Source organism: Oryzias latipes, chromosome 7 (assembly GCF_053564925.1).
Source record: "Oryzias latipes strain Hd-rR chromosome 7, Olatipes_Hd-rR_3.1".
In the NCBI taxonomy this organism is placed as follows: domain Eukaryota; kingdom Metazoa; phylum Chordata; class Actinopteri; order Beloniformes; family Adrianichthyidae; genus Oryzias; species Oryzias latipes.
Genome location: NC_136243.1, coordinates 12,143,821 through 12,171,242, shown reverse-complemented (window position 1 = coordinate 12,171,242; position 27,422 = coordinate 12,143,821). Strand labels below are relative to the sequence as shown.

Genomic DNA, 27,422 nt, shown 5'->3' with positions numbered 1-27,422 from the left:
ATGCTCTCACACACACTATCCAAAATCCTCTCACATACACATGTGAAAATTTCAATAAAAACGGAAGGCATTTCAGTAGAAACAACGTTTTTTTTTTTTACTTTATTGTTAGAAACGAAGTTGCTCGACTGAAGGCATTTCAGTGGAAATGAACCTGTGTCCGAATTCCTGCCCTGATCCCTAACTACTAAAACCCTATATAGTGCAGAACTATATAGTTCTATATAGTTCTCTGAATTTAAAAGCAATTCAGACACCCGTGCTCAGTACTTTTTTCTTTTGGGTGTTGTTCATAACGCGCTTGACACGGAAACAAAGTGGCGCATTACCGCCACCACCTGGTCTGGAGGCGAACTACTCCTATTTAACGCGGAGAATGACACTTATTTGTCAGAGTAAAAACATAATAAATATGAACATTTTACAGAGACTATTTATGAATCTGCTGTGTTCTGATCATGGAAAACGTGACTGATTTATAAATAATTAAATTACAAACAATTTGGTGTTGATTTAATGTATTTGTTCATAAATAAACCCCCAAGTTATTTTTTCATGCCAATATTTATTTTGTTTTTGTGCCGCTGAACGATTAACGGGCTCTTGCAAGGAGGCATTTTTTTCTGTAGTTTTCTTACACCTTACTGAAAATGGCTTTGAAAATGAATCTGTCCGTGTTCCTGGCAATAATTCAACCGTTTTTCGTGAGATCAAACTGAAAACGAGCAGATGTGCAGCATCACAGGACGGCAAGGAGAAGCAGACATCTCAGAAGATTTCCTCTGGATGCCCTGACCAGACAGAATAACTTGTGAGTTAAACTTAAAGCTTTTTTTTTAGTTAAACCTAAACTTTAACTTAAACTTTGTTATTAATCATGCTCAAGGTTACACAGTCTGCTGGGTAAGAGTTTAACATTCTTTTTCAAGTGAGTTGTGTAGTCCAATTACATGAAACACTTGTGAGTTCAAAGTTTAGAATTTTTTATTCAGAGTCAAACCATATCACTTGTTTTAAACAAAAACAAAACAAAAACTTTCATTTTTAAAAGTTTAAATGAAAATCCAAAAACCCAGCCAAATAAAAACCACGAGATTTTCCAGAATTAATAAATACTTCATAATCTAAAATGTAAGACATCAAAATAAATAGAAACATTAAAAAAATGTGATTTAATTTCCTCAATGAAATAATTAATGTTGCATTTTCCAGGGTCTTCCACGTCTCTACTGCTTTACCAACACAAAGGTGTCTGTCCTGGCCCTTTACGCTGACGGTCAGTCCGACACAAGACTGGATTTTCGGTTGACCCGCAGGACCATCGAGCATCTGGGTCGATGGTCCTGAAGCATCAGCTTCGGGTTCCTCACACTCTGGGGGGTCACAGGAGACTGACGTCCTGGTGTTTCTTTTCTGGCTGGCGTGTCGCACATCTTACAGTGTGGTAGCCAGAGTCTTTGACATGACACGGTCCACCGTGAGCGATGTTGTCCACAGGACGGCAGACCGCATCCTCCAGCTGATGAGCAGGGTCACCCAGCTTCCCAGTGGGAATGAACTACCATAAGTCGCCTCTGGATTTTAGCAGCTCGCTTGGTCTTTCTCCTTCCAAAGGGTCACAAGGAGCATTGATGGCTGCCACATAAGAATAAAGGCCCTAAAAGATAATGCAGCTTGTTATTTTAACAGGAAGCTTTTTTATTCCATTAAAATGCATGCTGTATGTGACTCTAATGCCAAATTTATAGATATTTTTGTTGAGAATCCAGGATCAATCCATGATTCACAGGTTCTACGTAAAAGCCCAATTTATGTAAATCAAACAAACCCACCTGAAGGATCCTTTTGGGTGATGGTGGGTATCCCTGCATTGCACATCCCATCATGCTGCTGACACCCTACAGGGAACCCATGAGGAATGCCATTGAGGCAGTTACAACCAGAACCACTCCAGAACACGCTCTGTTGTGAAGAGAGCATTTGGCATGATAAAGATGAGGAGGAGAGCAATATTTCTGAGGGCACTGGAAGTAAAACCAACCTTTGCAATGAAAATCATTGCCTGCAGTTCAATTCTGCACATTCTGTGCATCAGCAAAGGCGACTGCTTAGCCACAGATGTTGAGCCACAGCAGGACAACACCAGGAACATGCAGGACGAGCAGAGTCACGTCTGTCTGCAAGGACAAATCTTTGCTTTCCTTTCAGCTCCAACTGTGACACACATGACTCTAGAAGACCAGGATTATTGTTAACATGTATAAAAATAAATATTAACATATAAAACGAAATTCTAAATATGTACATCTGATATTTATATGAAAATCCTTTTAAGATTGTTAAAAATAGCTCAGATTTAAATAATACATGTAAATTATTCATTTTTGTTCATACATTTATTAAACAAATTGGAAAAACAATGGCTGCATTACATTTTAGAACAATAATTTCAACTCAAGTAAACTTAACAGACTCTCCTGTCGCTGTTCCTCCCTTCTAACCCTTTCCTCCTCTCTCTTCTGGGTCTTTAACATAAACCTTTAACCCAGTTCGACAACGATTAACCGTTTATTAAAATGAAGTCAAATCTGATATGTCTCTACGGTAGAGACATATCAGATTTACCCATCTGGCACGAGCTAGCTTGAAAACAAACAGGCTATCTTTCTCCATCCGCAAATGGATCGGATTTTCCTCATCCTCGTCTGTCCCTACATATATGAACACATTTAAAACATGTGTTAATAACTTGTGACTACGGTTAGAAGTCACTGCTTTTTGATGTAATATCTAGCGTTTGTTTTTAGCCTTCGGCGCTAATTCGCGTTAGCGTTAGCTTTAGCATTACTGAAATTGATGAGCTTCAAAACAATCTAGGTTGTTGATTGAGGAATATAACATATTAAACACATCATCCTAAGTATTTACAAATATATTTTACAACAGATACTGGATATTTTTTAATATACTTACACGTTTCGGTGGTTTTCCTTGCGCAACCGGCTGCCATTTTCGAATGATTCAGACGAATGATTATCTCGCGATAATCAGCCAACTTCCGTTTCTACTGAAATGCCTTCCGTTTCTGTCGAAAATTTCAGTAGTGTGTGTGAGAGCATTTTCACATGTGTATGTGAGAGGATTTTCACATGTGTATGTGAGAGGATTTTCACATGTGTATGTGAGAGGATTTTCACATGTGTATGTGAGAGGATTTCAGTAGTGTGTGTGAGAGGATTTCAGTAGTGTGTGTGAGAGGATTTCAGTAGTGTGTGTGAGAGGATTTCAGTAGTGTGTGTGAGAGGATTTCAGTAGTGTGTGTGAGAGGATTTCAGTAGTGTGTGTGAGAGGATTTCAGTAGTGTGTGTGAGAGCATTTCACATGTGTATGTGAGAGCATTTTCAGTAGTGTGTGTGAGAGCATTTCACATGTGTATGTGAGAGATTTCACATGTGTATGTGAGAGATTTCACATGTGTATGTGAGAGATTTCACATGTGTATGTGAATGAATACATTTTCAGTTGTATGTATACAAGTATTTCACTAGTGTGTGTGAGAGATTTCACATGTGTATGTGAATGCTAATTCTGAATAATGTCCTACACGGCACCTCATACCTTATAGCCTGTAATTTCAGTGATACTGGCTTCCAAATGATGCGAGGTATTGGCCAATAAGCCCCTGTTATCCTTTGAAATGTGTTCCTCCGTACGACATGACTTCAGGCTTAAGAAAGACGCACACCACAAAGTAATGATGGTATATTTGAACCTGAAGTTGGTCGTTCTGTAGCATAACTATTTACAGTAGCAGATGTTAGAAAGAATTTTTTTTAAACTTTGTGTGGAATTCAACCCATCAATACAGGAGATGTCGCTGGCGACAAAAGTAATTCAAGCTCTTCAAACTTCCAAAACTTTTTGGCTACGCTCACACCACCCTGCACCACCGCATGCATTGAAGCGTAGAGCTTTTTTGTCGCATTTGGTTTTGGGCTTCCGCGTTTAAAATTCTCACATTGCCAAGTTGCTATGCCAGTTTCTACGACCATTTTCGGACTCTACATACAAAATCATGCAGCCATTGAACGCGCATTGAAAGTAAACCAGAGTGAACTTTGACCAATCAGGGACTCGGATTTGGCAGTGAGGTATGGATGGCGTCTTTTTAAATTCACAGAAGTGCCAACCGTTTGTAAATTGATCATGAAGGAGACATTAATAATTGCTATCTGCCGGAATTGCCGGATTTATGCGACATCAAGTCTGTCATATTTCGAATAGAGCTGCGAAGGAAAAAGCCTGATACAAGTTTCCAACTGTAGCTGGTGGACGTGCGCTAGTAACTAGTAGAAAAAGAAGACCTTTCTTCCTGCTTTTCTAGTGTGAGCACCAAATGCTGAAATCACGCTCAAGAATAAGCATTTAAAGCGTTCTTGAATGTGTGTCACATAACTTAACTTGAGACCATCTGCGCAGTTCCCACACTATATTGAAGTTCATCTTTTGCAGTTTCACTGTTTCATGGATTTCTTTTCGGTGCACTTTCCTATGCTTTTTATGAATTTATTTTTACGACACTCTGCATCCTGATTGGTGTGTTGACCTTGTCAATCGATGTCGTCAGTGCCATGTCTCTTGGAGAGAATACGTTCAGTTTGTCACATCTACATGAACCTTTGATTGCGATCAAATCTTTGGTTTTATTTTATAATTCTGGACATATTCTTCTATAAAGGTTTTTAATTTGTAGATTTTAAACAAAGGAGAAAAATGTGAAAATGTTTAAGTCTGTCGGGGAAAAGTGTATCATGTGTGTAGTGAGGGTTTTAACGGCCTTAAATATCTATGATCGTGCCTTGAGAAGTTTTATCTTATTTTAAGAACTTAACCCCTGCAATACACTAGGGAACACTGTAAAGTAATTCCAACAGATTCTGAAGTGGAGAAAAGCTAAAATTGTGCTAAAATGCAACACTTTACGGTTGTAAATTTGCTCCGTGGCAGCTTTTGGAAAACAATTCGACAATAATGATATGCCGAGCAGTAATGCTAGTATAAGTTTGGTCCAACTTAATGTTGGATACTGTTCACTAATACTTTGTTCTATCTCAAATTGTCCTTATTTCTTGCCTTATCCCAACCTTTTTGTCTGTTAACTCACTGGGTTGTGCAGTCTGTCTGCCAGCTGGACGGTCAGGGGTTTCACTCTCAAGTTAGACAGCCTTTGTGTCTTTGGGCAAGACACTTCACCACACATTGGCCCCAATTATGGTACTGATCTATAAGTCACTTTGGATTAAAGGCTTTGCTAAATGTGATGCAGTCTAATGTGTTCTCATTGAGTTCAGGTGGGTGTTTTCTTCCTTTGCGGCTCAGCAAACCTCTTGTGTTTTGTTTTCTCGTTTTTTTCCTGTCAATTCTGTTTAGATTCACAGCAGCTGCTCCTTGATTCATTATCTCCTCAAGGAATTGGATCCAAGGAGTTTGTTGGATCTCTGTTAGTATTTCCTTGCCTGTAGTTTGTGCGCATTGTTCTTTATTGGTGTTATCTCCAACTCTGTGTGGGTTTAATGTCCAGAGTTCAGTCTTTTAGGGCATATCACGCAGTAATATGACTACCTTATCCATAATACATACACACCATCGTTCATTCTCGAGTTCCTTCAAGCACTCATATATTGTGCAATGAGATTTATTTTCTCCTCTCTGCCCCACTTCTGTCCAACACCAGTAGTTTCAGGTGATGCTCTGCTCATGTTGAAGCCAGGTGATCTTCTGCCTTACTGCTCTGGACAAATTCAATTTAAAATTGCAGTTAAAGTCCCATTAGATGTCACACACCTAGGTGTGTGAAATTTGTTGTCTGCATTTGACCCATCCCCTTGGGGGAGCGGTGAGCTGCAGACACAGGAAATATTTGGTGATTTAACCCCCCCCAATACAACCCCTTTATTGTGAGTACCAAGCAGGGAGGTGTTAGGTCCTAATTTTTGTCTCTGGTCTGACTCAATTGTGCATTCGAACTCACAATCTTCCAGTCTCAGGACAGACACTACCACAAGGCTAGTGATTTGTTTTTTCTTATTAATCTATGTTATCCTTGTTTAATTCCCACGGCAGAGCGGAACTTTGCTGTTTTCAGGTGTGGTGCCAAAGAGGTGTGTCTTCCGATTGGAACTAAAACTGATGAAGGAAGCCTTTGAGAAAGCTCAAGAAGAAAGCTTTGCTGTAACATGCCTTCAGGCCAGCTCTCCGCTCCACTTTGTGGCATCTTAGTGGTGGGCAACTTAAGGCTCACGATGTGCTGAGGCTTTCCTAACAAATATCATCAGTCATTCATAAGATAGTGTTTGATACAAGCTCCATCACACTGCTTCAAATTCCTACACTTCAGTAAGAGTGACACAAGCCTCTGCATCATTTTCCTATCATTCCAGCCCGCTTTGATTAGTTTTTGTGTTAACTGTGCTAAAAAAACTGAACTGAACTGCCATTTTTTTTTAGTTTTGTTTTCTCCTGTTTATGTTAGTCTGGGATGTTCATAGTTGGTGATTATTATTTCCCCTTTCTTTTAATTTCAGGTAAGATTCCTTATTGGATGTGGATAGGTGTGTTTCTTTGTTGTTTTTTAAATTCTCTTATTTATTCATCTTTATTTAACCCTTGTGCTATCCTAGGCTAACATTGGGAGCGTGGTCATCTAGACCCACTAGACAGTGCGCTGAACCTTTTTTCTTCAAGGATTTTTGATCTTCACTGGTGTCCATGGAGTACATGAAATCTGTCCACCTTTATCCACTTTTGTTATTTATGGTAGGGAGAAAACGTCAATGTAAGGGTGGGGTCATCTAAGATAGCACAAGGGTTAATCAGGGAAATTGCCACTGAGATTACCACTCTCTATTTCAAAGGAAGTTCAGCCGGACCAGCCAATACAAAGCATTTAAAGAGAACAATACAATTCAAAGACTATTGAAAACAAGTACAACTCAAGGATCTCATTTCCAAGCTTTTGAGCAAAATTATAAACTCGTTTATTTGGACCAGAATTTTTGAAATTCCGATCCTTTTGTACCATGTTGCCATGTTGGGGGGGCAGTTGTGGGCAATCCCACCTAATATCTTCTGTGAAAACAGTTGCTACAGTGAATAAGAAGTATTCTGGAGAAGGTCAAGGGTACTGTCCAGCTGATTTAGGTTAAATGTATTCAGGTTCACCCTGAAGCCTTTTTGCTTCAGTTGTTCTTGTTCACCACTCATTTAAATAAATACTGTTGTGTTATAAAAATGTTTTTCTGTGTTTTGTGTGTGTGTGTGTGTGTTAAAGTCTTGGTATTGCTATTTTCCTAAACATAAAAAAACCCATAACAGATACCAGAGAAAAGTCTGTAATCAGATAACTTGTTTACACTTCTACCATGCAGAACCAAATGGAGCTCCCAAAGGGAGAATACTGGCTTAGAGGGAACACAAGCCTGTGCGACTGAGTTCAGAGATCTGGGTTAACAGCTGTAGCCTTGTAGCTTTGTCTGTATTATCATTAGATCATTGGCTTGACTTCTATTCTGACAGCTTTGGTTAGAAATCCAGGGCAGCAAGGCAGAATGATTCTACCACCCACTAGACCAGGGGTGCTCACACTTTTTTGACATGTGAGCTACTTTTGAGTCGACAATGTCTTGAAGATCTACCTGTGTGCGTGTATATATTTATATATATATATATATATATATATATATATATATATATATATATATATATATATATATATATATATATATATATATATGTATATATATATATATATATATATATATATATATATGTATATATATATATATATATATATATATATATATATATATATATATATATATATATATATATATATATATATATATAAATACATATATATATATATATATATATATATATATATAAATACATATATATATAAATGCAGCCGGATGGTGACTAAGACAGGCAAGGTAGTCCACACAGGAGGGGTCTCACTCCCAGAAGGAACAATAGCAGACATCGAGGAGAGTTACAAGTACCTTGGAATTCCACAGGCAAATGGCAACCTGGAGCAGGCAACAAGGAAAGCTGCAACAGCTAAATACCTCCAACGAGTAAGGCAAGTCCTGAGAAGCCAGCTCAATGGCAAAAATAAGACCCGGGCAATAAACAGCTACGCACTGCCAGTTATCAGATACCCTGCAGGAATAATAAGATGGCCAAAGGAAGAGATACAGACCACGGATGTTAAAACACGAAAGCTCCTCACCATGCATGGAGGGTTCCATCCCAAATCCAGCACACTGAGACTGTATGCTAGCCGCAAGGAAGGAGGCCGAGGACTAGTGAGTGTAGAAGCCACTATCCAGGATGAAACATCCAAGATGCATGAGTACATCAAGCTCAAGGCCCCAAATGACAGTGTGCTCAGTGAATGTCTCAGGCAATGGAGAACAGAGGATACAGTGCTGGAGGACAGATCCTCATGGGAGGACAAACCCCTGCATGGGATGTACCACCGGACCATAACTGAAGTGGCTGATATCAAGAAGTCCTACCAATGGCTAGAAAGGGCTGGCCTACAGGACAGCACTGAAGCGCTCATCCTGGCAGCCCAGGAACAAGCCCTGAGCACCAGAGCATAGAGGCTCAGATCTACCACACCAGACAAGACCCAAGGTGTAGGCTGTGCAAAGAGGCCCCTGAAACAATCCAGCACATAACTGCAGGATGTAAGATGCTGGCAGGGAAAGCATACATGGAGCGCCACAATCAAGTGGCTGGAATAATATACAGGAACATGTGTGCAGAATGTGGACTGGAAACCCCAAGGCCAAAATGGGAAACACCTCCGAAGGTGGTAGAGAACGAGAGGGCAAAGATCCTGTGGGACTTCCAGATCCAGACTAATAGAATGGTAATGGCGAACCAACCAGACATTGTAGTGGTGGATAAAGAACAGAATAAAGCCGTTGTGGTGGATGTGGCAGTGCCAAGCGATGGGAACATCAGGAAGAAGGAACATGAGAAACTGGAGAAATACCAGGGACTCAGAGAAGAACTGGAGAAAGCCTGGAAAGTGAAGGTGACAGTGGTGCCTGTGGTAATTGGAGCACTCGGGGCAGTAACCCCCAAGCTGGAGGAGTGGCTACAACAGATACCTGGAAAGACCTCAGGCCTCTCAGTCCAGAAAAGCGCAGTGCTAGGAACAGCTAAGATACTGCGCAGGATCTTCAAGCTCCCAGGCCTCTGGTAGAGGACCCGAGCTTGGAGGAGAAACCACCCGCGGAGGGTGAGAGGGGCGTTTTTTTTTTATATATATATATTTATTTTATATATATATAAATATATATAAATATATTAAATACTATTAGTAAGTAGTATTTTACGATGTACTAACATTTACTATTAGTAAATACTTGTTTAATAGTTACATGTTTATTTGTACATTCTTGTTTATGTACTGATGATTAAAAACTACACAGTAAGATTACACAAAGATACTTTTGTATTAACAGATGAGGCGTTTTATTACAAAGACAGAAAGCAGCGACTATCGTATGTCATGCTCTGTTGTAAACCATGCAATGCGGGGAGCATGGCATTTCAGAGGCGCTGATGGCTGCGTACGAAGCGCATGCCACGGAAAAAAAAACGCTTCTTCAATGAACTGGTATTTCTCGGACCAGAACTGCAGAGGCGATAGCAGGAGGACACACGCGGGGCGGCTTCAATAAACACTCCGGTTGTCCGCAGTGGTCTTCTGCCGGGGACAGAAAGCGACTTTCTTTTTTTTCCCTTTTTTTTTTTTAAACTTGTCCTGTCCAACAGCTAGGCAAACATGTGAGAGCTGAGGGCCTCTTGTGTTGGACATATTTTATTTTAACAAGAGGGGTTATTAATCTTCAGACAAACCAAAGGTATGTCTGAATAAACCCCTTTTGTAATTGAGGCCAAACTTTATTAATTTCAATCATGTTTGAAAATCTTTGGTGTTGGACCGGACGGAAAAGGAAAGAGGGGAAAAAGAGAGAGGGACGTTAGAGAGAGGGGGGGGGGTAGGAGGGTGATAATAGGAGGGGAAGGGGGGTAAGACCATGAAGCAGCATAGAGCAGACAGGTTTACTGGTTGTTTATCATTACGGTACGGTTCAAATGTAGTACAAAAAGGGCGGGGCCTGTTCACACACACTCAAATATTATCAACACACCTGCTAGCTGCAAAAATGTCCACATGTCAACATGTACACAAAACAGATAGTGTTCACGAACGCATACCTATGCCTTAAAACCAACTAGTGTGAAATCTTTCATTCATTCAATCATGCAAACTATTAGTGCAAAGGTGAGCTAACACCTGTGCTCAAGTGAGTGTTTATGTTCTTCTAAAATGGATGGTGGAATGTGAAAAGAAGGAGGAGGAGCGCCCAGCCACCCCCACACCCAGACCCCCGCCGCAGCAGCAGCGGCAGCCGGAATTCCCCCAACGCCACACGGGAACAGGCAGGGAACAACCGCCCCCCGGGCGACCAAGACCGCCACCCAGGCCAGGGCCAGCAGGACCGCTGCGAGGCCCCCAGAGCCAGAGAGCAGGGAGGCGCAGAGGGAAAGAGAGCGCCGCCCCAGCCCAGCCAGGAAAGCAGCCCCCCCGCCGCGCCGGAAGAGCCCAACGCAGGGCCCCACCGGAGAGGGACGCCAACAGCCCCAGACGAGCACCCCACCACCACCCAGGAGTTCCGGGCATCCCCCCGCCCCGACCCCAGATACGAGCCAGGACCCCCCAAGGGAGACCCGCTACGCACCCCAGGCAGCCACCCACCCGGCCCACGGTTGGTCCAGGTAGGAGCAAGGCAGGGGCCCGCCGCCCCCGCCCAGGAGGGGGGAACCCCGGGGAAAAAAGGGTGTTCCACAAAGGGTGTTATAAATATGGCCTGACCAGGCTCAGCCATGTTGGAAGTTTGGCGGGGCCCAGCGCCCAGGGGCAAGGACCAGGACCCACCCCCCAGGGACACGAACACCCCCGGCTCAGGTGTAATATGAACCCCCCCACCGTGCGGAGAGAGCACCGCCGGGCCCAGGGAGCCGGCACCCAAGGGACACGGCCGCCATCGCCAAGGGGCCCACACCTCCCACCAGGGAAGGGGTAGGGGACAGATGGACCCAGGTCCCACCTTCCTTGTAAAATGTGTGTGCGTGTATGGGTGTTTGAGAGGGTGTTTGTGTGCATGTGTGTGTGTTTATGTTTGAGTGTCTATATTGAAGGGGGAGGGGTGTGTGTACTAAGGGGGGTGCAGTTAAAATTGGCGAGTAGGGCACTAAGGGGACATCTCCTGATTACTCACAGTGATGTCCCCTCACCCTCCACACCAAGGGGCCCTAAATGTCTAAGGTGCGGTTAAAATTGGCGGGTAGGGTGCCAGGAGGTCACCTGCTGCTTGCTTGCAGTAATGTCCAAAAGCGACTTTCTGATGACAGACAGAATTTGCGCTCAGTGAATTTAAACAGGCATATACAGTGACGTATGTTTCAGAAGATGTCCGATTGACCGTTCTGCTTGTCAATCATGTCCCGTACTTCTCAGTGAGGATTTTGATTGGCTGGTGGATTCTTTAGAAGTACTTTACTTTTTGTAGTTACTGACCTGCGATCTACCCTCATGTTCTTGAAGATCGACCGGTCGATTGTGATCGACGTAATGAGCACCTGTAAAGTTTAAAATTATTTAAAGCAAAGAGTTTATATTAAACTGAAATGTAAGTTTTCCTAGATAAAAAGTTTATTTTGAAAGAGCCTTTAGTTTACATCATTTCCTGTTAAAATCTTTCGGTCTCTTCTTGGCTCTTCCCGCAAGCATGACAGACTCTTGTGAGCTTAATCCATGATCATCCACTGTCATCATCATTGAGGCAATGCTGTAAGTTTATCCAGTAGAAGTTAAAGAATTATATAATGTGTTTTGTTGTGAGTTTGAGATAATTTGGAGAAGTTTTATATTTAAAGTTATATTTTAGTCTGTAAAGAGATACTTACTAAAATATAAAGCTTTATTTATAACTGCACCTAGAAACATGTTTTGAAGTTATGTACTGAATGTTATTTTGTAATGTTTGTTGCAGTTTTCACCGAAAGTTGTTGAAGAATTGTGGAAGTAAATGGTGAATCTTACGACGACTTTCTCTTCATTCAACGCGGTTTAGCTGGATGTTTAGTAAGCAGTTTTGACACGCTGAACAAGAACATTACAGTGAAAAAGCATTATTTGATGATTGAGAGTGAGCAACATGGCATCAAGTCACAGATCATCCTCACGCAGTGTTAGGAGCACCAAAAGCTCAACGTCATCAGCAAGTGTGGTGCAAGCCAGAGCCAAAGCTGAAGCTGCAAAAGTAAGAGCATCATATGCTGGTGATGAAGCAAAACTTAAGTTCGAAAAGGCTGCAAGAGAAGCAGAAAGAAAAACAAGAGAAGCACAAAATCAACTGGAAGCAATTCGGATTGACACCGAATTAGAAGTATTAACACTAAAAAGAGAAGCAGAGGCAGCTATTGTGGAGGCTCAGGTTTTAGAGGAAGCTGCAGCAATGGAGTTTGTGGTTGATGATGAAAAGGATAAATCAGAAAATATAAAAATTCAGCGAACAAAGGACTATGTTCAGTCGCAGATTGAGTTCAAGAAATCATCTTCAAGTTCCTCTTCAAAAGATCCACAATCAAAATCAGCAAGAAAGGCAGAGTCACAAAATAGCTTTGTAACATGGGACCCGCCACCAAACCCTTCAGGGTTACAACCTGTTGGTGAAAGACTAAGCTCAAGAAGAGAAGATAATGTTGGCTTGCAAACACCAAATGTAAGTAAGCAAATCGAATCAGAAAGACAATTTAAAGCGGAAAAAACAAATGCCATCATGAATGTACATGCTCCATCATATATACCCCCACATGATACCTCTGCCATGATGCTGCACCAAGCTGAGCCGCTAGCACAATACTTGGCACGGCGAGACCTTGTCACCTCTAGCCTTTACCAGTTCGACGACAAACCAGAAAATTTCCGAGCATGGCAGTCATCATTCAATAACGCAGCTGCTGATGTCAATCTTACAGCTAGTCAGGAGCTAGACCTCATGATTAAGTGGCTTGGAAAAGAATCTGGTGAGCAGGTCAGGCGTGTCCGCTCCGTCTACATAAACAATATTGATCTGGCCCTGAAAAAGGCATGGGAAAGATTATGCGACTGCTACGCTGCTCCGGAAATAATCGAAAAGTCGCTCTTTCAACGACTGGACAGTTTTCCCAAGATCTCAGCCAAAGATAACACTAAATTACGTGAACTGGGAGATCTTCTCATGGAAATCCAAGGAGCTAAAGAGGATGGATACCTGACTGGCTTGTCATATTTGGACACATCGCGTGGAATCGCACCAATTGTGGATAAACTTCCATATGGACTGCAGGAAAAATGGTCGCTTTCCCCCCTTTGTTTTTTTTTGTGACTTCATCTGTCACGAAGCAAAAAAGAGAAATGATCCTAGCTTTATGTATCAAGGCATAACACCAAGCACTAAACCTGAGAAATGGTTTGTAAAGAATTTCAATCCAAACAAACCCATTACAGTCCATAAAACAGATGTCTCTTCTGCCAGCATAGATCTCAATAAAAACTGCCCTCTGCATGACAAGCCACACCCTCTCAAAAAATGCAGAACATTTAGGAAAAAACTCATTGGTGACAGAATAGCCTTCCTCAAGGAGAAACGAATATGCTTCAAATGTTGCTCCTCAACCTCCCACCTTGCCAGAGACTGCAAAATGTCTGTGAAATGCTCTGAATGTGGAAGCAACAATCATGATGTAGCCATGCATCCTGGACAAGTACTTCAAAATGCCAAGATCTCTCCACCACCGCAAGAGAACGGCGGGGAGGAAGAACAGTCTAACATGTATGATGTTAGCACCAGTTGCACAGAAGTTTGTGGTTCAGGTCAATGGGGTCGCTCATGTTCCAAGATCTGTCTTGCTAAGATTTTCCACAAAAGCAATAAGATGAAAACTGTCAAAGCTTATGTAATTATTGATGATCAAAGCAACCGATCTCTGGCTCGGCCAGAGTTTTTTGACCAGTTTTGTGTAGAAAGTGAGCCATTCCCTTACCACCTTACAACTTGCTCTGGAACGGTGAAGACGTATGGCAAGCAGGCAGAAGGGTTCCAAATTGAGTCACTGGATGGCAAAACTCTAATTTCTCTTCCACCTCTCCTGGAGTGTCAATCCGTCCCAAACAACCGGGCTGAAATCCCAACCCCAGACTCAGTTCTGAATCAACCACATCTCCAGCACATTTCCCAGTGTATTCCAGAATTAGATCCAAAAGCAGAAATACTCCTGTTGCTTGGAAGAGATGTACTTAGAGTACATAAAGTCAGAGAGCAGATCAATGGACCAAACAATGCCCCCTTTGCTCAGCGTCTGGATTTGGGTTGGACAGTGATTGGTGAGGTCTGCTTAGGCAAAGCACATAATCCCACAGTCAATACGTTCAAGACCAGCATATGGCAGACCAATCGCCATTCAATCTTTGAACCCTGCTCCAGCTCAATGTGTATAAAAGAAACGGAAGAAGATTTCAACAGACCTGGCAAATCACCAGAGAAGATGCTAGGACACTCTGTCTTCAGTTGCACAGATCATGACAATAAACTCGCTCTATCAAGGGAAGATGCACTCTTTTTAAAGATCATGGACACAGCTGTATACAGGGATGACGCCAACAATTGGGTTGCACCACTCCCATTTAAAGAACCACGTCAGCGCCTCCCAAATAACAAACAGCTGGCTGTTAATCGATTTACCTCTCTCCAGCAAACGTTGAAAAGGAAGCCTGTGATGCAAGAACAATATTTAGCGTTCATGGGAAAAATATTAGCCAATGGTCATGCTGAGGTAGCTCCACCTCTGAACCAGAATGAAGAGTGCTGGTACTTACCATCTTTCGGCGTATACCATCCACAAAAGCCAGACCAAATCAGAGTTGTGTTTGACTCCAGTGCCAAACATTGTGAATCTCTCTCAATGATGTGCTCCTCACAGGACCCGACCTTAACAACTCTCTTCTTGGTGTCCTTCTACGTTTTCGGAAAGAAAAAATTGCTATCCTTGCAGACGTTCAACAAATGTTCCACTGTTTCTTAGTGAATAAAGACCACCGCAACTTCCTCCGCTTTTTGTGGTACAAGAACAATGATCTCAGAGAGCCTGTCATTGAGTACCGGATGAAAGTCCACGTCTTTGGCAACACACCATCACCTGCAGTTGCTATCTACGGGTTGCGGAGGGCCATCAGAGAAAGTGCTCAGAAACATGGTGATGACACAGTCCAGTTTGTTGAAAGACACTTTTACATGGATGACGGTTTAATATCTGTCTCCTCAGAAGCAGGAGCCATCAACCTTCTCCAACGAACACAGACTTCACTCGCAGAATCCAACCTTCGATTGCACAAGTTTGTGTCGAATTCCAAGGCAGTCACGGAAGCATTCTCCCCTGATGACTGTGCTGCAGTAGTCAAAGAGCTAGATCTAAGTGGAGAGGAAGTACCCATGCAAAGAAGTTTGGGACTGCTCTGGGAAATCCAAACAGACACCTTCACCTACGCTGTATCAAACATGAGAAAACCATACACTCGCCGTGGAATTCTTTCCACTGTGAACAGTGTCTTTGACCCCCTGGGCTTGTTGGCACCCGTCACCATCCAGGGAAGAGCCCTTCTCAGAGAACTTACAATGCAGCTGTCAGATTGGGATACGCCACTTTCAGACGACAAGTTCAAGATCTGGGAGAGTTGGAGAGACTCCCTTCAAGATTTAAGAGAGATTCATGTTCCACGGGCATATACATCTTCCTCAATGGAAGCAGTGCACACAGAATTGCATGTCTTTTCAGACGCCTCAAACAAAGCTATTGGCGCCGTGGCTTACCTAAAGACTGTTCAGGAAGGTGGAAAAGCTGAGGTGGGATTTGTAATGGGCAAGGCTAAGCTAGCTCCTCAGTCAGAGCCAACCATCCCTAGGCTTGAGCTCTGTGGTGCTGTTCTCGCAGTTGAAATGGCAGATCTTATCCAGGATGAGCTTGATCTAAAGTTTGATGCTGTTCAGTTTTACACAGACAGCAAAGTCGTCCTTGGATATATTTGTAATGAGACAAAGCGTTTCTATACGTATGTCCATAATAGAGTCCAACGTATATGCCAGTCTTCAACTCCAGAGCAGTGGAATTATGTTCGCACAGAGGAGAACCCTGCAGACCACGCATCAAGATCCTTATCAGCATCTCGCCTTTCCCAAACATCTTGGTTTACTGGTCCTTCCTTCCTTCCTGCATAAGACATCAACAGCCACAACACAACCTACAGGGAGGTTTCAGCTTATTGAACCTGAGAAAGACTCTGAGATCCGTCAACAAGTGCAAACATGTGCTACTTACGTTGAAGAAACAATGTTTAATGTTGATCGTTTCAACCGCTTCTCCACTTTTGCTTCCATTGTTAGAGGACTTGCCTTCCTCATCCACATGGCACGAGCCCACAAACAGTCAAACCCAAAAAGCAAGTGCAGTGGATGGCACAAATGCCATCTACCTCGCACTGCTGATGAAATGGCTCAAGCAAGAGATGTTGTATTGAAAGCGGTTCAGAAGACAGCCTTCTCAAAGGAGTTGTCAGCGCTGCAATCCAACCAAGCAGTGGCTAAAAACAGCCCCTTACAAAAACTAAGTCCAACCTTGGATGGTGGATTGTTATGTGTTGGAGGTAGACTCAATAATTCTGAACTGACATCTGTGGAAAAGAACCCAATAATCCTTCCTAAGGACAGCCACATCTCTCTGCTACTCACACGGCATTACCATGTTCAGGTGAAACATCAAGGCCGTCATCTGACAGAAGGAGCAATCAGAGCTGCAGGCCTATGGATTCTGGGAGGAAAAGCACTAATTAATTCAGTTATCCACAAGTGCGTGACCTGTCGCAGGCTGCGAAGGAAACCAGAGGAACAATGCATGGCTGACTTACCTTCAGAGCGCCTTACAGCTTGTCCTCCATTTACATACGTGGGACTTGATGTCTTTGGGCCCTGGTCTGTCACAGCTAGACGTACCAGAGGTGGGCAAGCAGAGAGTAAGCGATGGGCCATTATGTTCAGCTGTCTTAGTTCGAGGGCTGTTCACATTGAAGTGATTGAGTCAATGGACTCCTCCAGCTGCATAAATGCTCTTAGACGCTTCTTTGCACTCAGAGGCCCTGCAAAGCAACTCCAGTCCGATTGTGGTACAAACTTCATTGGAGCATGTAAAGAGCTTGGCATGGACAAAACTGTGCAGAAGTACCTGAGTGAACAGGGATGCAGCTGGAAGTTTAACCCGCCACGTGCATCACACATGGGAGGCTGCTGGGAGCGCATGATTGGCGTTGCCAGGAAGATTCTTGACTCTATGTTACTACAGCAAAAGAGTAATCTAACTCATGAAGTGCTTTGCACATTTATGGCAGAAGTAACCGCCATTATGAATGCTCGACCACTCTTACCTGTATCAGCAGATCCACAGCAACCTTTTATCCTCTCACCATCAATGCTCCTTACACAGAAGTCAGGAGTTCCCCCTCCTCCTGGAGACTTTAACAACAAGGACCTTTACACAAACCAGTGGAGACGGGTGCAGGCCCTTGCAAATCAGTTTTGGAGCAGATGGAGCCGAGAATACTTACCCACTCTGCAAAGCAGACAAAAATGGACAACACCACGTAGGAATCTTCAAGTTGGAGACTTAGTCCTGCTCCGAGATAAGCAAACTGTTCGGAACTGCTGGCCAATGGCTAGAATTACTGCTACGTTTCCTGGACAAGATGACCTTGTACGGAAGGTCGAAGTGACAACAGTTGATCAGGGAACCCCAAAGACTTTTCAGAGGCCTGTCACAGAAGTTGTTCTGCTTCTCCCTACAGACTGATGTTTAGATTTCATTACAGTTATAGTGACCTCACAGAGGCCAGACGGGGAGTGTAAAGTTTAAAATTATTTAAAGCAAAGAGTTTATATTAAACTGAAATGTAAGTTTTCCTAGATAAAAAGTTTATTTTGAAAGAGCCTTTAGTTTACATCATTTCCTGTTAAAATCTTTCGGTCTCTTCTTGGCTCTTCCCGCAAGCATGACAGACTCTTGTGAGCTTAATCCATGATCATCCACTGTCATCATCATTGAGGCAATGCTGTAAGTTTATCCAGTAGAAGTTAAAGAATTATATAATGTGTTTTGTTGTGAGTTTGAGATAATTTGGAGAAGTTTTATATTTAAAGTTATATTTTAGTCTGTAAAGAGATACTTACTAAAATATAAAGCTTTATTTATAACTGCACCTAGAAACATGTTTTGAAGTTATGTACTGAATGTTATTTTGTAATGTTTGTTGCAGTTTTCACCGAAAGTTGTTGAAGAATTGTGGAAGTAAATGGTGAATCTTACGACGACTTTCTCTTCATTCAACGCGGTTTAGCTGGATGTTTAGTAAGCAGTTTTGACACGCTGAACAAGAACATTACAGCACCCCTGATCTAGACTATAGATTATATGACGAGATTTCCATAAACAAGTCATGAGGCTTGTCAGGGAAAAAAAGATAGTGTTTCTTTTCTTTTGAGAGAAAGGCTAAAACCTTTGACACAATTGCCCTTACAGCTGATTTCGGGCTCCCTGCAGGTGAAAAATGGGTAAACCTGGACAGGGTATGCAGGTGGCCTACACCAATTATCAAGGCCATAGATCGCTCCAAGAGCCAGTAGGCTGAAGATGTTCATGGAATCATTTCTTTCAACGGGAATGCTGCAGGCAAGAAGTTGTAGCAGCAAAACTTATTTAGCACGTGAGGGTGAGAAGGGACACAGGCTTGTCATATGGATTTTGACTTTTTTTTCCTGCACATGAATCCCGTCAGTGGTGTGGACATGATAGTTGTGGAGTACCGTACTTGCGTTCAGCCTGACTGTTAGTAAATTAGAAAATCTGATTGTATGTAGTTTGTGTGGGCATCCTACAGGGGTCCTACACTCTCTTATGCTTTACGAGTACATTGTGTGTGTGCAGAATTTGCGTGTGGTCAGTAAGGGCAGTGCTCGCACCTTACTACACTCTAAACCTGAATAAGTTCAGTCAACTCAAAATTTATGAGGAAAATGATTACATAATATTTTTTAAGTTATCTTACTTAAAAATTAGAAGTTAATCGAAACTTAGAATGTTTGAGTTGACACTTTAAGTACATTTAAACTATTACTTTTTACTCATACCTCTCCGGGTCACAGGCCTGCTAAACCTATGGCGCGAATTTGAATCGGCTTGTAGGTTTCAAGCTGACCTGACTTGGTTGCTACTTTTGAGTTCTGTGATTATGAAACTTTTGAGCTCATTGTACTGTTCGGGTTTACAGTGTAACCACGAGAGTGTTGTGTAAGAGCACGGTACAACAGCATCAACCGTACGTCATAAGTGCTTTTAACTTATGATATCTTTACAAATAGTTCCAGACTTACCACACATACGACAATAGGTTTCATTTCCTTGTTTCATCTTGTGGTGGCTGCACAAGCCTCAGAAAAGACCTGTGCTCACTTCATGATTCAGTCCCTCTTTTCTATAACCTTACACAGGTTTGGACGACGCAAAAACCCAAAAACCTGCAACATTTGTACAGGTCAACCCCCACTTTACTAACGACTAGAGCAGGGGTCGGCAACCTTTACCACTCAAAGAGCCATTTGGACCGATTTCCCTCAGACACACTGTCTGCTCAGCTGTTGGACAGGACAAGTAAAAAAAAAACACAGGGAGCCACAACACCCTGTGGAAAACCTGTTGTTTCCAGTGAATGGCATAATTTCACTTATTTTTAAAGTTTGTTTTTTGTATCCTCTGTCATTTAATGGGTTCCGATGACTACTATTTCCAGAAAGGCCACAAAACTAGCAAATATGTCATAATTAACCAAAAGTTAATCAACTTCTCCAATAGATTTTTGTCAACAAACAACTTTTTTTCTCATCTCAATCAGGATGTTTTGGGGCAAAAGCTGCCTGTTTATTCTGGGATGTGTTGACTTTGTTGTTTACTAATTCCTCATAACATATTAATCATACTGGTTAAGTCATTGAAAGTAAACAAATCTGACCAGGTGCCATTAATCTCAATATTTTTATTCAGGAACTTCAATTTTCTCTGAATTCTCCATCGTTGTCCTGCCTGGGTCGGAACATTGTAGGGATTATACGCCGGCGAAGGTCGTGATGGTGACGCGGGTCGATGGTCACATAGAACTTTACCTAGAAAATGTCTACATGTGGATTTCTTTTAAACCTAAACCTGAGCCCGTTAGCTTTTTGTTTTGTTTTTTAAAATCATTCTTATGAACCTTTCCTGTTTACTGCTTGCTGACCGTAGTCGTCAGCACAGGGGAGCCGCTTCAGAGACGAGCGGCTCGCCTGGTTCCGACCCGCTCCGGGTTCAGACCTTCTCACAAAAATACAACAGCTGGTCGACAGACGACCCAGAGAGATTCTGCATGATGAGGCTTTTATTCACTTCTCATTCAACCTCATTCAACATGTACTGTCTTTTTATTAGAATTTTCCATCCCATAACAGACTCTGGTCCACGTTCACAGCTGTAGACACGCCTCCCTCCGCGCGTTCACTCTGCTCTCTTCCTCCTGCCTGCTCACACGTTAAAGACGGCACGACAATCTTAGAACATAAGTTATTTTCCAAAACCACAGAGAGCCACACAGGGGGAAAAGAGCCACATGCGGCCCCCCTGGACTAGAGTGTGGCGGAAGGGTACAACAGCCTCATTTATATGTCACAAGTGCGTCCAATTTACATTCGCCTTTCAAGTAAATCGCAATACACTTACCACCCGCGCCACAATGATACGTTCTATTTTCATGCTGTATGAGCCTCAAGGAACCTGCAAAACACAGCTGCGCTCCCGTTAAGATGCAGCCGCTCCTCTCTACAACCCTTCACAGACCCAGACAACCCAAACACCCTCAGAACCCAGACAAGTGCATGTGACTAAGAGTTTACCGTAGCCTTAAGCAGATACTGGGTTTGCAGAGGAGAAGAAAGCTGGCAACTCGAGGTTCAGAGATGCCGGTTGACACACAGTCGTGGAACAGGCATTTAGTGCTTCCATGCAGTGAACCGCTCATTAGGAGGTCTGTGTGAGCAAGCTCAGTCCCTAAATACTGCAACATCAACAATGCCCGTCTCTGATGTGAAATAGAAAATTATTAAAGAACGCTGCAGTATCTCTGTGCAGCCAGCAAAAAATGGATCGCTTATCTAAAAGTAATTGACATCATAAATGACTGACTTTGAGAAAGGAATAAAGCTGAAACTTCCTTACGCTGGTTGCATATTGGATGTCCCTCCATATGTTTGTCTCCCGAGACAGATCTGATGTCTCGAACAGATTCTCCAGAACCACCTCGCCGATCATATCGTGCCGAGAAAATCTGTCAAAGTCAAAGACGCTCATGTGCAGCTTCCTGATGGCCAGCTCTTCGTAAGGCACAGGAAACTGGAAGGTCTCGTCGAACGTCGGGTTGAGCGTCTTCCTGTGGACGCGGGTTTGGAACTTCTTGCGGTCCGGCAGCAGGTAGACTTTGACATAAGGGTCAGAGGTGCCACACAAGTCCTTGGCAGGCAGGTCCACTGCCTTGAGGATGTTGACGAGGAGAGCTTCACTTTCGTAATCGTACTTGAGGGAGAAGTTTATCCGGCCGCAGTTTTTGCTGCTGCCATTTTTGGACGACTCCTCGGACTCCAAGGCTTTCTGTTGGTAGAGCTCTGGCTGGATGCGGCCGATGCTGGTCTGCTTTTCATCCTTGTCCACCATGTAGTCGTTTCCGAGGTCCAGGCTGCAAACCTGCATCTGCCGGGGCAGGTGCCTCTTAAACGAGCTGTGTCTGCAGAGACAGAATTGACTGATGAATTTAGGGATTTTCTGCTTCAACGCAACAGATAAATACAGTTCAAACAAAAAAAGTCATAAAAAAGGACTGTAGTTTCCTTAGTAGCTGAAAAACCTTTAGTATCTTGTAACAAACCCTAACCGTAATCTTAATCTGACGGTAGCCCTAACCCTACAATCAGCACATATCACATCAGTAATAATTAAACTGACAAAGCAAAAAAAAAAAAAAATGTTAATAAATTACAGTCAATGTCTTTGTTACCATAATGCCAGTTGGCCTTAAAAGTACATTGAGCAAATAGACTACTTATCACTTCAGAGAAATAGTCTGAAAAGTCATGGCAACATTTTTTCACAAATTTAACAAATTAAGTTGTAAAAATCCATTTGAGATTTGTTAGGAATAATTAGAAACAGAATAGTTAGAAACTCCCTTTTACTTTTATTACACTAACTTTTACTTTTTATCACACTAATGGTTTAAACTTAATTCATTAAGCATGTATTGTCATCTCAAAATTATATTACATTTGAAGACAGCACAGTCAAGCTATTTTTCTCACAGTTTCTCCTCATACTCCCTTTTTCTGTGCGTGTGTGATGCCTCAGAGATATCTCCATTGCGACTTTGGAGCTTCTCTCCACCAGCAACCTGTGGGTGCGATTTTCTCACATTGAATATGCAAATACAGGGTTTATATACCAAGCCCATTTTCCTGTTTTCTTTGTTCGGACTTTGATGCAGTAACCCTGTTCATCTGTCTGTAACCCTTCGTACAAATTTGTGCCTCTTGTGCGGAGTAAATCTTCACTGAAGCTAAGTTTTGTCTCTGAGTCATTATTCATTCATTTCTGTGTGCAAGAAACTGACAGGGTACGAACCTAATAATTTTATCAATACAGTCCTATCTAGCAGATCCAGTTTCTTCACAAGATGGTTAAAAATAAACTTAAGAGACTTACGTTTTGAAATTACACACAACGCACATTTTGGATGTGCGTTTATAGATACATTTTTTTAATCAAAAAAACAACCTACACTCAGAAGGAAGCCACGCCCACTTTCATTTTCTGTTTGTATCATTATACAGTTCTTACGTAAAACGTATTTAATCTCTCTAGAATTGTATTTTATTTAAATAAATAAATAAATCGTTTCATATTTCTATTTTACATTTTTATTATAATTTTTGTATGCTTCATAATTGCCGACCCATGCTACTTTTTTTATTTCTTTTAAACACAAAATCCCAAACATGAACACACCTTATGTGAAAATACAGCTGTCAGTTATTTTTATACCACAATACTTTACTGGAAGAAAAACAGTTAAATCCTACACTTAAGTATTCAAATGAAAGTAACTTAGGTTAATCAACAACAAGTTATTAGGCAACAACTTCTGTATCATTTATATTTAATCTGCATTTGTATTTTTACTGTTTATAACATTTCTGTTCTCAACATGACCAACATTTTTTTGTTATTTTTTTGTTTGTTCGCTTTCTTACTGAAAATTTTAAAAAAAAAGTCACTTTTCACAATAAATGCTGAAATCCAGCAATAGTTTTACTAATCTATCCCTAACTAACCAACTCATACATTTGTTCTTGGTAAGTCTTTCTTTAGCCTTTATCACTTTCAATTTCCATGTCAACGCTTGCATTATGTTTTCTAACCCAGATAAGTGTTAAGAGGTGATGACAAGAGAAATGCTGCAAACCAAAGAAAGAGTGCTGGGAATAGATCTGCTTGGAATAAGTCTGATTTTTTACGGTTTTTGTAAAAAACTGGTTTAATCATTACATTTGGCATCAATTATTGGTTGTGTGAATTCAAGCTTTCTTTGAAGTTGTCCAAAATGTTCTCCAAACACAGCAGCTCCCTGAAAAGTCATTTTCTGGGCATGCTGCCCTCAGGCTTTGAACACTTCATGCACGTGAGACGAGTCCTCGCTCTTTACTAACAACTGGAGTGTGGCGTGTGGACACAGTACAACAGCATCACCCCTATGTGGTGTGAAGAACGTGCTAAACGCAGGTCCTTGAACGCGCTTTTAGTATACAGTGTTCAAATTGGACCGTCTCTACCCAATATTAACATTTGTACCTACAGTTTGAAGAGGTTTGGTGCGAAATATTAAAGCGGTGCCAGTCTGGTAAATCTTGCTCCAGGCTTTTTCTTTCACAGTTTTATTCCGACATTTAAAAGATTGGCGACATTTAAAAGATTGGGTGTCATGGAATTCTGGCTGAGCACAAATCGCAATAATTAATTTCCCCTTTGTGATCAACTTTTAAACCATTGGCTCTTCTGTGAATTAGAAGGGACTCTACCTGTATGTCAATACCAAACCCAAGTTCAACTGGATTTAACTTTTAATGTCCGTTCAATGGCTGCGCGTTTGGTATTTAGAGCCCAAAAACTGACTTTTGAACTTGCAAAGTTTTGAACGCGAAAGCCTGAAACGTGCATATATGCGTGTTTACATAGACTTTTCATTGGAAGTGGCTGCATGGACGTGTGTTGCACAGGCCGGAGTGAACATAGCATCAGTGTTTACTGCAACCTGTCGCCTACAGCATAAACCTTTTATCTCTACAGATTCACCAAGTAAGTCTACGACTTTGATATTTTCTGTGAGCCACCTGCATATGTGCCGTACAAGTTTGCCCATATTTCACCTGCAGACAGCTCGTATCCACCTGTAAGGGGAGTTGTGACTGAGGGTTTAGGATGCAGAGTGTCATGCCAGGGGTTTGAAGCCCCAGCTGACCAAAGAGCAGTTGGATGCTCAACCCACTCAGCCATCTTAACTCTTGTGCTATCCAAGGCACTTTACCATTGGGAGTTGGGTCATCTAGACCCAGTGATCTGAACCTTTTTTCTTCAATGATTTGTGATCTTCACTGGTGTCCATGGACTACATGAAATCTTTCCACCTTTATCCACCTTTGTCATGGTAGGGAGAACACGTCTATGCAAGGGTGGGGTCATCTAAGATAGCACAAGGGTTATGTGTAATCTATGGTCTAACGTGCATCTGTGTGAACACGCTAAGACGGCCTATTATGGATGGGTTCACACCAGGAGTAAGAACCTTTCCGATGATCAGGTATGGTTGTGTGTGTACATGACTGACCGAGTGGAGGAGGCCGGCTCGGTGGTTTGCCTCTGCATGCGCTGCGTGCGGCGCAGGAAGTGCTCCCTCATGGAGAGCTGCACGTCGGTGGGGATGTCAGGTGAAGTGCGGCTTATCTTCACCGCTGCCTCCAGGAAGCCCATCGAACCCATGGGGTCCTTCAACTTCTCCGTCGCCATGGTGACCACTGGTTGCTGGGGACCGGACAACAGAGGAGGAAGCGGCAGCGCCGGCGACTGCTGGATCGGGGAGTGGTGCGGGCCACAGGCCGGACTGAGAGACGGAGCCGGGAGGTGAGCCTTCGTCTGCCGAGGTAGCCAGCACAGCTTCCAGGTGACGAAGATAAGGAGACCCAGCACAGCCAGGCCACAAACAAGAAACACGCCGAGCAGCAGGCCAAACGTAGCGTCTGTTGGTGAGCCACAGGAACAGGAACGGTGGATCACGCAATATGGACAAACAGATGGCGATCAGAAGGGTTACAGGGAAAAGGACGGAGGGAGAAAAGGAGACTGTTAGTACATGAACATCAATTAGATAAAAAATATTAGTAATAATAAATAAATAAATAAATAATAAATAGAAGCTGTTTTAAGTTAATCTTTTGGTCATTTGTACTAAAAATATCTCGGGCTAATTTCCATGCTAATACATAAAAAAAAACATGTTTCACAAACTTTTTCTTGGCCTTGGAGGTGATTAGTTTCTCTCTGACTGAGACTGCATATTTAGATGTTAACATTACACCACATCCATCTTCAGACGCTGCAAAATCCCTTTCAGGGTCATGGGCTTATTTCTGCCTTTCTCAGCTACTGTTGCGGGATCCACCCTGAATAGGTCAGAAGTCTGTCGCAGGGCCACACGCTCAAGCAAAGCATACCCAGGGATAATTTAGAAATACCAACCAATGAAGCATGTTTTTAGACTGTGGGAGGAAATCGAAGAAAACCTAACTATGCACAAGGAGAACATGCAGACTCCACACAGAAAGGACAAACCTGGGATTCAAACTATCTCACTGTGAGTCAAGAGTGTTGACCACTACCCCACCATGGAGTCCTTTCTGAAAACTGTTGAATGAATTTGACGACTACACAAAAAGCCAAACAGCATGCTTTGAAAACATCTTTCTTTTTTAGAAACTGTCTTTTTTCCAGATATGAATGTTGCTTTTATTACTAAAAAGTTCATTAAAGCAACAGGATGTTTCTTCCTTTTGAAGTTGTTTCTTCCTCTGGGTCTTCCTGTGCCGGTCCCCAACCCGGATAAAATACAGGGTATGTGTCAGGAAGGGCATCCGGCGTAAAGTTCTCTGCCAAACCACCTGCATGACTCAGCGAAACCTGATTCGCTGTGCCGACCCCTGGTGGGATTTGGCAAGGTAAACAAGAACTAAACGCACCTTGAAAGGAATTACCCCTTGGGGATAAATAAAGTTGTTTGAATTTTAATTTATGAATGAAAAAAAAAATCTACCAATGGATCTAGTAGAATAAGTTTTGGTATATTTCTTAAAATGGGAAATGGCCCAAAGTGCTTTACAGTCACAGTCCTAATTCCCCACGTGCACACACACACAGTCACACACTGATGGCGAACACTGACGCCAACCTGTAACCACCAGGAACAAATGTGGGGTTCTGTGTCTTACCCTATCACAACACATAGGTGGCAAGGCAGGAACCAAACCTGTGACCTCCCGATCAGAGGTCAACCACTCTACCTCTGTCCCAAATTATGATGTCTGGCCCATTCAAGACAAACTGAAATCTCAAAATTAGCTGTGAACACTCATATTTAGGTCAACGGTAATGCTCTGGAAAATGGAAATGTCTGAAACTAAGCATGAATGTCTCAACAAAGACTTCTATATTCATAAAGTAGGTATATTTATACCATTTTCAGGCAAACACATCCTATACTAAGGACTACAACAGTTCACCTTATTTCTAAAACATAATCACCCAAAAGTAGGCCTGGAATTACACTTTTTAAGATCCATTATCCTTAAAACTCATGTAAGGGATGACAATGCCTGATGAGGTGACTATTATCAGAAATGATTGGCCGGTGTGAATTTTTGATAATGTACACTTTTTCGGGTGTTATCTTTTACATATGCAATATGTTTACTTCTGTTAAATGCATTTGACAGCAAGTCAACATGACTTCTTCGTTTCCCTAAATCAAGTAATTTTTCTGAAATAACACCACTCACCATTGACAAATAAAACTTCTG

At 42.2% G+C, this 27,422-nt stretch overlaps 1 protein-coding gene and 3 long non-coding RNA genes across 4 annotated transcripts in view; 2 read left to right on the top strand and 2 right to left on the bottom strand.

The window, feature by feature from the left end:
• syt6a (synaptotagmin VIa) overlaps positions 1-27,422 on the bottom strand; it is a 162,437-nt gene that overhangs the window by 18,233 nt on the left and 116,782 nt on the right. The window contains exons 2-3 of the mRNA XM_078950224.1: positions 25,181-25,589; positions 21,469-22,030 (exon numbers count right to left, since the gene is read on the bottom strand). Of these exons, the coding sequence (XP_078806350.1) occupies positions 21,469-22,030; positions 25,181-25,589 (971 nt within the window). The remainder of the gene's footprint in view (positions 1-21,468; positions 22,031-25,180; positions 25,590-27,422) is intronic.
• On the bottom strand, positions 967-3,126 carry LOC144994049 (uncharacterized). Its single transcript, XR_013657428.1, has 4 exons — positions 2,974-3,126; positions 2,042-2,231; positions 1,833-1,962; positions 967-1,657 (listed from the first exon to the last, which is right to left on the bottom strand). It is a non-coding gene; the product is annotated as an uncharacterized LOC144994049 (long non-coding RNA).
• On the top strand, positions 11,763-12,229 carry LOC144994051 (uncharacterized). Its single transcript, XR_013657430.1, has 2 exons — positions 11,763-11,935; positions 12,138-12,229. It is a non-coding gene; the product is annotated as an uncharacterized LOC144994051 (long non-coding RNA).
• Positions 18,022-18,576, top strand: LOC144994052 (uncharacterized). The gene is made up of 2 exons (XR_013657431.1): positions 18,022-18,282; positions 18,485-18,576. It is a non-coding gene; the product is annotated as an uncharacterized LOC144994052 (long non-coding RNA).